The 11,762-nt window shown below is 44.6% G+C and overlaps 1 protein-coding gene across 2 annotated transcripts in view; it reads right to left on the reverse strand.

The window, feature by feature from the left end:
* Window positions 1-7,708, reverse strand: part of PSTPIP1 (proline-serine-threonine phosphatase interacting protein 1) — a 57,536-nt gene extending 49,828 nt beyond the window's left edge. For both annotated transcript variants that reach the window (XM_063347101.1, XM_063347100.1), the window contains exon 1: window positions 7,167-7,708. In XM_063347101.1, coding sequence (XP_063203171.1) covers window positions 7,167-7,199 — 33 coding nt within the window. In that variant the 5' untranslated portion in view covers window positions 7,200-7,708. The remainder of the gene's footprint in view (window positions 1-7,166) is intronic.
* Between the last annotated feature and the right edge of the window lie 4,054 nt (window positions 7,709-11,762).

Genomic DNA, 11,762 nt, shown 5'->3' on the forward strand with positions numbered 1-11,762 from the left:
TGGGGATTTCCATCCTGCTGAGCAGCAGCCCCCAGGGCTGTTCGTCAGTCCTGACTTGTTAATAATCCTTCAGTAATTACAGCGTCTATTGCAAATAGGATGAAGCGATGAGACTCAGACCTCAGTGTCTTTCACCACCTATTTTCTTTTTTCCTTTCCTTTATTTTTTATTTTTCTTTCACTTTAGGAATTAATTAGGTCTGGACAAATTGAGAGAAGCCCCAGATAGCACCTTGGTTTGAAGAGTTGTTACGTTAAAGGAAAAAAAAAAGTTGTCTATTTATTTAATTGCTCTGAATAGCACAAGAGAAGCTGGTGTCTCTAAGCTAGCCTGAACTGGTTGACTTTCATTTAATTCTCAAGACTAAGAGTAAATAACTGTTGCCTTTCATTTCAAGTAAAAATGAAGTTGCACCAAGAGTGTTTTACCAAGAGCTATGGAACTTTTCAATTCCTCCATCCTGTTCAGTGGTGTTTTTCCACCACTTTGAAGAAGTACTAAATTCCATTTATAGTAAGGGAGCAATACTTTGGGGAACTGAAAAGCTGTTAGGATCTAGATGAATATTTTCAACATATTTTTTTTCCTTAACCTTGACACTCTGAGCAACGCTATATGATCGCTGTGCAGAGATGTGCCCCCCAGCCCTCACCTCGCCCCAGCCTCAAATCCCCAAATTCTTGTGTGAACAACACACTGAACGTTGTGTGTTATTGAACTGTGTCTGCTGAGAAAAGTTTTATTACAAAACCTAGATTAAACAGGAGATGAAACAAGTGTTTTCTGTGCCATCTGCCAGCCAGAATCTACCTTGCTGCAGTATGGCATGAAAACAAAATCAGAAAAAAAGGTCTTTTTGAGCTAAAAGGAGCTTGAACAATAACAAAAAAAATAATCTGTTTATGAAGCAACCTAATTTGCCTTCTATACAAGTTTGCAATGAGTGTCACTGGATTGAAATTCAGAGGCTTCCACTGTGCCTGCAAAGCAACGCGAGGTCAGTAAACTTTGAAGAAAGAGAAGTGGTGCAGCAATGCACTCCCTTGTGGGAGGAAAGGGATGGGTCATGAATCACCCTGTCCTGCAAGGGAAAAAATGTGTTGAAATGAGATTCACAGGGAGACTCTGAGATTCACCCTGGAGAATCTGTCGTGGGAGGAGAGGCTGAGAGCTGGGATTGCTCAGCCTGCAGAAGAGATGGCTCAATGTGCACAAATACCTGGTGGGAGGGAGCAGGGGAGACAGAGCCAGGACATCTCAGTGGTACCCAGTGACAGGGCAAGAGGCAATGGGCACAGACTGAAATACAAAAAGCCCTGTTTAAGCATTAGAAGGTTTTTTGCTGTAAGGGTGGTGAGACAGTTGGCCCAGGAAGGTTGTGGAGCCTCCATCTTTGGAGAGACTCAAAACACGGTGCTGGGCAAGCTGCTGTAGCTGCCCCTGTGCCGCGCAGGGGGTTGGTAGGACAGCCCCTTCCAGCCTCAGCTATTCTGTGACTCTGCCATCAGTAGATGCAGAAAACGCACCTCAACAAGCTGCTTCAGCAAACCAGAGGACACCCTCCTCGATCTTTGCATGAAGCGCTGTTACAGATCCACAGGATCCATTTCAAGCCATATGCAACACATGCTTGTTTAGGTGGCGTTCATTAGATGTGTTTGTGTACGTGATGCGTTTGTGTTTGTGATGTGGGTGAAAAGAGAGTTGATGACTCACCTATTCCATATTTAAAATGCATACCCATGGCACAGTTAAATTTGGCATAAATAAGAATCTTCCATTTCTCTGAGCCCAAGCAAAACCAAACAACTTTTGCAGAGCAGGACAGGTCAAAACAAACCAGGCATAACTGCAAAAATATATTAACAAAATCGTCACAGTGACTTCATCAGTCAACCAGTTTAAGCAGTCAAACTCCCTAGATAAGACACTTAGATGTTGCATGGTCATCAGAAAATTTTAATAAAATGTAATTACTTAACTGTCTAATTATTTTCAGTCACTGACCTAAAATGAGCTTTCTGGAAACCCATTAATCTACCTGGTCTGGAAAGCCTCCTGTGACCTTAGGACCAGCCCACTGTGTTAACACCTCCCCAGATACTCTTCCTCCCTGTAGGGAAGACACTCGGCCTGATGTGCCACGTGCAGGCAATAGCTGAGTATTTGTATGTAATGTAACCAGAAGCTGCAAACATAAAACTCTAGTCCTTCCATTTGAGCTCATCGCCAAGGAAATGAACCACCCCGGATATGCTGTACTTGGTTCCTCATACGGCCTCCTAGGTGCTGTTTTAGGAACACAGGAGATGGACGCGGCCATTGACATGTTTGCCTTGGTATTGATATCTGTGCTGGGAGTCTTAGTTCATTTGAGCTTCGCTTTAGCTGTTGTGCTCTGCTCAGGGTGGTTTGTGAAGCACCGGTGTTTCCGTAGCCACAACAACTAATTGGGTTTTCTACTTGTGATGTCATGTCATTTCAGTGACTGTTGTGAGATTGCCCCCCACTTCATGGCTGCTTCTCATTGCCCCAGTGAGCTAAGCGTCATTCTCAGATCTGCTGGGGGAATGCAGGAAGAAATTACATGTGAAAAAAGAATAGAGCAGCCTCTTCCATGGAGACGAGGTCGACCCCACAACAAACACAATCATTAGCCGGGCAATCGATTCAACTTTTCCAAGTTGGTTCCCTCTTTATTCCCCACTTCTACACAGGCCCACCAGTGATGACTTGCCCTGGGTGTAAGCATGGCCACAGCCATACACCCGCCACTGGTCACACTTTCTGGAGTCCAGAGAGATGCAGCACGTACCGATACCAGAGCCCAGCCTCTCTGTGCACCAGTGCGCGGGGACATTCTTCATCTCCATTTGCCTTGTGTCAGTAGATGCAGATACAACTGGTGCATAAAAATTCAAATGAAACCCGGTGGGGAACCACTTGCAAAGCTGAGATGCCAGGGTGAAAGGTTTGGCAGCCACATCCTTCCCTGCCCGAGCTCGGCAGGAGCCCACCGGCCCTGCTCCCTCCCTCCGGCAAACCTGCCTGGTCTCGCTTCCTGCTCGCAGACCTGCTTCAAAACAACAGGCCCTGCAAAACTTAACCTCTACAGGAAAGCAGGGTAGCTCCTGGCGTGAAAAAGACTTCCTTTTTTTGAGTAAAACAGTTGATAGTGTATTTCTTCAGTACCTTGCCTAGTAAGTTTAGAAAATAGTTTTACTGTGACTTTTATAACCATCTCTGCACTCTTGTACCACAGTTAAGAGTCTTATTAGAAGTTAAATTATTTGTTAAATTACACCTTTTTTGGCATGTATAATAGGCCGTTGTGTGAAAAAGCTACAGTAACAGTTGGGAGATTCACCTTACGAAGTCAGCTTTCCTTTCAACCTGATGTAGAATATAGCCTGAAGTCAAAACAAGGAAGATTAAGAAAGCATCTTTGTTTGTAACAGGCTCTTTATCTTAAGCACTTCCGTGGCTCCCACTCCATAGCACCCGACTATAATTGCAGGCACTGCACAGGTAGGAATGTGGTCACAGCAGGGCAGGGAGGCAAATCTTGCAATCTCATGTTCAAGGCCTGCATCACAGGTGCTGGCCCGTATCTCCAGCTCCCTCGCGCTTTTAAATCTGAGAATCCCCAAGCCCTGAGCTCATCTGAGAAGGAACAAGCACTTCACACTTTAAGCATTTTTTTTTTCTTTAAATACTGAGCACCTTAGGAGCCCACGACACATTTATGGAATTTACGTGGCCACTTGAGTTTGATTCAAAGCTGCCCGATGGAACAGATTTGCTTCCTCTCAACTCTGGGCGTTTTGGAGCCTGCCCCAAACCCAAACCTTTTAAAGTCTTCCCCATTCCCCCTTCCCAGGGGCAAAGGCAAAGCCAGTAAATGATGCCAGTAAGCATCTACCTACCTCTTGGCCAGAAATAGCTGCATTTCACAAGATTGTAACTGGAGCGCTGAGCACCATGTTGGAAAAAAACAGAATAGAAAGAAAAAGCAATGACAAGAGTAGCAGAGAAAAAGCAAACGATGAGTACAAGACCATAGAATGAGACTTAGAAAGACACTCAGTATTTGTGACAGAAGGGAAAGATTTTCTTGGTTAGTGGTTTTTGTAACAAAATACAGTAAAATGTTGCTCAGATCTCTGCCTATGAACATAATCCTGTTAATGTGAAACTGGGCTGGTATCGCAGCCATACTCCCCATTAACACTGGAATTTACCTGCCTGTCTAAGAGGATGCCAGAGAAGACAGGTAGCATCTGTTAGGTTTGTACAGCAGCCCAGCAGAGTATTAATCCATTAGCCCTGCACTGGCTATCAAAACTGATTTGTATTTTCATCTCAATTATATTTTTAAAAAAATATTATCAGAGGATAGAAAGCTTCTGCTCAGAAGCACATCTTAGTGGAGTCTTCAAGCAATTTTCCCTTAAGCCATTATGGAGTGTGTGGAGGACATAAAACCATAAACTGTAATTTAAAAATATACTAATTTTAGCCCAGGCTAAAAAATTAAAAAAAAAAAAAAAAAAAAAAACTGAAACTTTTAGTATAGTACTATCACTGCTACATTTAATAAGGGAAAAGAGAGACTAAAATTTATACCTGTTATGAGGAACAATTTGCACCTTCCTGAAAGACAACACACCCTGCTCTTATGAAGTTTGAGGAACTTTGGGGAGGAATGAATGGTGCTCTTTGGGGAGGAATGGGTGGTGCTCTTTCTCTGCTCGTTGAGGAAGCCCTGCTGCTTTTAGGGTTTCTTTACATATTTTAACATTGCGATAGGTACTAAAGAAACTTCTGCTTACCCAAAGGTTTACTGATAGTAAGAGCAGAGAGTTGTTGCGTGAGGGTGTTACAGGGAGGGGGTGCAGCGGTGTCCTTAGGCAGGTCTTAGAGAGCAGAGATCTGTATGGAGCGATCTCTACTATGCCACAAATACACTTTCTGGTTTTTAAGCACAAAGATGGTTTCCATTCATGGTGCAAATCGAATAAAGGAGATAACTGCTCACTGAAGCAAACTGAGCAAATACATTTCCCTCTCACAGAATCACGGAATCACAGAATGGTTTGGGTTGGAAGGGACCTTAAAGATCACCTAGTGCCAACCCCCCTGCCATGCCTCACTAACGGCCAAAACAGAACCTTATGAATGCAAAAATAATTGCTGATCTTGTGATTTGGGGGGCAAGCTGTACTCTTTTGCCACATTGTGCAATATCCTGTAAGTTTTCATTTTAAAAGACTTCTTATTGCATAGCTAAAACTACCATCCTACAACTGGATATATTTCTGCCCTGTTAATCAAGCTCGACGGTACAGTGTTTTCAGCCAAACTATATTAAAACCAAAGATGCTTTCCTTTAAGGAAGGTGTTAGCGTCAAAGCCAAGCAAGGATTATAGTCATGTTAATGTGACTAAGCAGAGGAGAGAAGTTTAGGGAAGAAGAGCCATAAAGAACTGGCCTGGCCAGATTCTCAACTGGCATTAATCACCCTAATCCTGCTCCAGACTGTGGAGTACGCCTCATTTATTCTCACTCAAGACCAAGACCTTGAAAAGTAAATATACCGAATGTACCAGATCGAAAAGTCAGATGGCACGTTTGTGAAGGAAATGCAGAAAGGCAAAGGCTGAAGCTCCCAGGGCAGCGCTGCCTTGCAGTTTTGTCCTACCCCCCGCCTTGGGCTGTGCCGTTAGGAGCTGTATGAAAGTGGCGCCACAGAGAATCTCATGTAGGTGCGGTCTGCCACAGTTAGGGTTACCATCAGAATTAACTTCTGTGTTTCCTCATTACATTTATTTTTTTGTAACTGTTCAAATTTGGTACGGGAGGGGGGGAGGGGAGGGCTTCCTGGAAGTGCTGGGAGGAAGGGGGTTCACGGAAACGTGTTCTTGCCTCTGCCCTTCTATTTCATACCCAGAGAGGGTTTGCCCTGAAGGGCGGGTAGAGAGAAAGCACAAGCAGCAAATACGCCGTGCAGGGTCTGTTCTACTTGGCCTGATAGGAAAATGGCAGGAAGGATTCATATGCCTTCGTTTCTTTCTTTAAGTCAATCCTAGATGCTGGAAAAATGATGGCCCAGACAAGAGGCAACCACATAACATCCTGTTTACCCAACTTCGCAATCTTAGGGTTTTGTTGTTTTCTTTTCTTCCTTAAAACCTCTACTCCAGAAGCAATTGCAAGACAACCTCAGATTACCCTTGAGCGAGAAATGACTAGGTTTTTTTTTCACTTTGTAACTGCAGAGAAAGAGCTTTAAAACAAGATTCCAAAAGATTCTTCAACCAAGTCAAAATATCAATGATGGAGTATCTCTACTTGCTTTAGTATTCACTGGTTTTGAGGCAGTTGTGAGTATTTGGGCTTAGTTCTTGAGCATCCCAGATAGTGTTTTATACCTGCTGCTGTCCGACTCCTGGGCAACTGTATTTTTCACTCTGAGGGTGGTGAGCCCCTGGCCCAGGTTGCCCAGGGAAGCTGTGGCTGCCCCATCCCTGGAGGTGTTCAAGGCCAGGTTGGACGGGGCTTTGAGCGACCTGGTCTGGTGGGAGGTGTTGGCATGGAGGGTTGGAACTGGATGACCTTTAAGGTCCCTTTCAACCCAAACCAGTCTATGATGTGTGTCTCATGCAAGCCCTTCTGCACCTAAAAGCAGGCATGGGCTAAGTAGGTGGGTGAGCAATAGCACTTTGCACGCAGCCGGCTGGTTCTGCTCTACAAGCAAACCAGAGCAAATGCAGCCTGTAATTAGGAACAGATGAACTACCCAGGGGAGCCACTCCTAGAACTGAGGACTCTCACTGCAAGTGCTCTCAGGGCTATGCCACAGACAAACCCCTGTCCCCTTCAACAGCAGCTTCTGGACCTGGCGCAGGAACTGGGAATGTCAATCGTTTTATGTGGATTGGGAATATTCTTTACAATGCATCCTTCTGCCTAGGATCAAACAGTTACATTACCAAACAGTATGTTTTGCCTTGGGGACAAATTTGGTTTTTTACTAAACTAAATTTAGAACGCAGAACAGGATTAAATTAGTTTTAAACTATATATAGAACCAACCTGTACTTTAAAAGATTTTTAAATACATATATATTTAATATAGGAAACACATAGGAAACGCTCACTTACCCAAAATGCATCTTTAAACTGCATCTGTGTCATTACTCTCGCTCGGTGGAGAGGCAGGAATCCTTCAGCGAGTTGGTTCTCAGAGGAGAGCAGCAGCAGCCACAGCCCTGAGCTTTGCTGCTGTCGCCCGGACACAGCAGAAAGTGAAGCACATCCACAGACTTGTCTCTTCTGAAGTCACGCTGGTGAAAAACAGCATTGGGCAGCTTCAGGCGGCTCAGCGTAATGACCTATGGCTGTGAAGGGACAGCGGGGAAAAAAGCCCTTGCTCACACAGAGAGACATGCACGCGCTCAGCACCCTAACCCCAAACCTGTTTTGCTTCTGCTAAACAGTTAATATTGAAATGAGGAAGCAAGATGTCAAATGATGTCAGGCTGCTCTTTGCCATGTGTGCGTGTGAGTGGCTGGCAAAAAAAAAAAAAAGAGAGAAAAAGAAATATTCAGTGCTATGATTTGATCAGCTACAGGAGGAGAGAGAGCAACTAAAATGCGAAGGAAACCAGCACAATACGAAGAGATAAGCTGTGGAGGAAATTAGAGTCAAATTATCATATAACGCTGTGGTCTTACAAAGAAAAAGAAGCAAAAGAAATGTGTGGGCTGCATTTCTCTGGTACCTTCTAGGGCTGGCAGAGGACATGTATTTGCACACAGGAAGTTGTACTTTGCAACTGAAAAGGCTTTTCAAGACTCCGGTTAAATTAAGAACACTGTAAAGTGTGCAGGTGTCACCACACTTTCAGATACCTGTATGGCTATATAGAGAAAACTTCTGATTTGCATGCCCTCCTGGAAATGTTTATAGGAATAAGCAAGATAGGTGAAATTTAGACGTAAAATCCAAACTCTTGAAAAACACTTGTGGCAAGAGAGCTGAGTTTATTATCACCATGACCTGAAGTAAGGCTTCACAAGCAAAAATCCGTGCCCACAAACCACTGGCATCAAGTGCTTCAGACAGCTGGTTAAATAAGCTAACCGATGTGTTGCAATGCAGCTGCAAATAGTTGATAATAAGGTAATATGTCTAACGCTTCCATGAAACCCTCTTCAAAATACCTCTCCTACAGGTGAGGTTGCCTCTGGTCACCTCCTTAGGATGTTTTAAGGATTCTTAAATTACAAGTTTTTAAATATTCACTGGCATTTTCAGAGAGTAGGGAAAAAAGAAAAGGAAAAAAAAAGGTCCTCCCATGGTTGGCTGATGTGTGTCCTTCCACACCAAGAACACATCAGGACGTATTTAGCTATAACTAATTAACGTTGCTCCTGATGCCTGGGTGTTGCTTTTTTCTTACCGTCTCTGCAGCACCAGCCACAGGGGCAGATGATTTCGTGGTGAGGATGTCTCACAACTTTACCAAGCTCCAGCTCCTCCGCTCAGGGACGTCTGCAGCAGTTGGTGGCTGGAGTGATCAGTAGTCACGCCAGGAGGGATCAGTAGCCGGTATTTTAGAGAACTGACAGTTTCCTTCCTGGTGGTCTGAAGAAGACAGGGAATGGGCACAGACTTTGAAAGGGAAAATGAAGTGCAAATAAAGGAAGGCAAAAGAGAGTTTGCAGGGACAGAGGTGTGAAACTGCTTTGATTGTTGTGAGCAACAGGAAAAAAAGCATCATTGCGTGGGAGGGGGAGAAGGACAAATGCCAGGATTCACTTGCAGAGGGTGCTGAGGAGGAATGGGTAAACCTTCCTTCCACAAGGGAAAATTCCTGAAAAAAAATGTGTTTTGAAGCTGTGGGCACAACACCTGACCTGTAAGGAAAAAAACCCCACAAAAACAAACGAACCACAAAACACCTTGGTCTTTATAAAATTAAATGTTTCTTCTTACTATTTCCAAATTACAGCTTTGTTTTGAATGGATAGCTAAAAATGCATTGAGTGCATTTGGGCCCTCCCAAATGAAATGCTACTTTCTCATTATCTGTAGTCTGGCCTCCAACCAAAAAGGCAGTTAGCTCAGGCTGAGCTCCATGTCTGCATCTGTCCCACCCAACAGCACTGGTGTAGCACAGCCACCTCCCGTAGGAGCAGCCAGGGATGTCTCTCTAGATACCATGAGCACGGTGGCTTTGTGCTGTGGAAGAGTTGGCTGCAGAAGAGCACAGACCAACTGCGTTCCTAGTGCAGGGATTTTGATGAGCAGTTGGAAATTAGCTGGTGTGAGATAAAGCAGAGCTGTTGGGCAGGCACTTGGTTTGGAGCCGTCACTGCTCACGTGTCCCAGTGTCGCTGGGTTGTGTCCAGAGGGTGCTGCGCCTTGCAGGGGTGGTTGGGCTCTGGAGGACGGAAACAATGATCCTTGCAGCTGAAGAAACTGAAACCCACAGCCAAATGGTCCTGGCATGTGGGATGCTGACCAGGGAGTCTTCTCCAGGTGGCTGTGCTTCGCAGCTGCCCCAGATGTGAGTAATGCGTCACCAGCCAGCTGTGCCAGCATGGTGCCAGCATCCATAACCCTGCGCAGCTCACTTCCTCCCTGCGCAGCAGCACCACCTCCGCCTGGCCACGGCATAAAGGCTCTGCAGCTGGTAACAGGCTCTCTGCAGAGCCTCGCGTGTACCTCCCCGCTGCACTGGCCATGACTGGGTTCAGAAAACTGGTATAGGATTATTTCCCTTTTCTCCCATAAGCCAAAGCACCAAAGAATATCTAAATACCTTGCAGTGGGCACCTACTAAATCTATACTGAGCTGGTCTACTACAACTGCTGGTTTGTACGATGCGATTAGTTGTTGTAGGCTTGTATCATTTAGCAGAGCTGGAAATATTACCCAGAAATAGCAGTTCCCAATAGCTGTCTTACTTCAAAGACACATTGGCCTCCTCTCCGCTCCAGAAACTCATCTTTGTCCCTTTCCCAAGCAAACATATCAGAATTGTCTTGCCAGTCTTTTGTAAAACTCATGATGAATGCCACACTTGGAGAAGAAATCTTCCTAAAGCGTCCTCTGCACAGGAACATTATTAACAAATGCTGTATCTCATGACTGGGTTAACATTTTGATGTGAGCAGCCCCAGTTGTATGAAGGCTGGAAAGGCTGAGCCCAGGAGGAAGCTCTGCAGGGCTGAGGGAAGGGGAGCAAAAATTAATGAGCCGTGCTACGCTTCTAACAGCTATAATGAACATCTACTGAAATCACCTTGAACTTCATGAAATTTTCCCCTGCAAAACAGTTCTGCAGACACATTTGTGCCAAACAGAAGCATTTGCAGTGGGCAAGTGAGTGGGACCAGGGTGGCAGTGACAAGTGATCAGCTGCTCCTTTGGTTATTATTCCATTTCCTTTGGAAACCTGCAGGGCCCTTCATCTCTCCTTCCTCATCTTTTTAACATGGCTTTTCATCTTACCTCTGCGTACAGCTCCACTCAGAAATTCAGGTGTGTCAATAAGAAGCCTTAATTGGAACGCTTCCCCGAGAGCCACTGCAGCTTCCTTACCACCCCTGCTCTGAAAGGTTACAAATCACCTCGTTATCTGTTTTATCTGCTTGAGAAGGCCAAGAACCAGTCTCCAGGCCAGAGTACTGGGGGGTTCTTTCAGTAATTAAAATTGTTTCACAACAGAATGTACCTTTTGAATCTGTTCTGCAGTGCAAAGTGATGGAAGTTTGATTTTTTTAAAAAAAGTTCATATTATTAACTCAAATTTTGGTATGCATCAGAATTGAATTGTCATTAGGGTTTCGTTAACTGTATACTGCTTTGAGCAAAGCTTTTTATTAGGGATTTGGGTTTGGACCTGACAGTACTTAAAATATGAAAATAGAATCTACAAACAGGGCTGTGCTCATCCAGGGCTTCAAGCAAGACATTCTTCACAGTTAATGTTTCCGATTTTGGGTATTCTGATGGAGTAGACAGTAAAGGGGGGGTCTATGAAAAGCATTAAGGCAGTATATAAAGAGATGCGCAATAGTCAGATAATTGAGGTACTAAGCTGGTTGTATTTTTCAAAACTCCTCAGGTATGTTGTGGTCCCTTGGCATCGTTGTTAGTGACATCAAAATGGAGAACAGCAGGCACTTCTACAGCCCTTCAAAGCCTCTATAACAATTACATCTAAGAGATACGGCTTCACAATGGTTGCGGTAATACAGCCATGCTCAAAATTAACACAGTTCCGCCTCTGGTGTCTTACCGAGTCCTAAAGCTACAGATACCAACAGCAACGAAACCACTTCCAGAGGAAAACCACGGCTAAGATACACAAGTGTTCTACCAGGTTAGTCACGCCTGCTGTTTCTATTTCCATACAAATGGCTGTGCAAATTTCAATGCGAGAAATGTTAGGGGCTTTCACGTTATCCGCAATCGTGCCAATGTAAAAATTTTTAAATCACCTCGCCTTCTGTGAGGAGCCAATCTCTGTTGCCATGGAAACAGAAACGGCGGCCTCTGAGCATCCGCCTTGCTTTGCCAGTGCTGGCGGTGGCTGGTTCAATGTGCTCCGGAGCCCGCCACATCAGCCCTGCTCTGCTCCCAAACACGCTCCCTTTGCTTCTCTTAGAAGCACCTATTGGAACATCCTCCCAAAAGCTCTGTTTCACAGTTCAAGGCAGTAAAATTGACAACTGACATAAAGATT

Source organism: Chroicocephalus ridibundus, chromosome 9, assembly GCF_963924245.1.
Source record: "Chroicocephalus ridibundus chromosome 9, bChrRid1.1, whole genome shotgun sequence".
In the NCBI taxonomy this organism is placed as follows: Eukaryota; Metazoa; Chordata; class Aves; order Charadriiformes; family Laridae; genus Chroicocephalus; species Chroicocephalus ridibundus.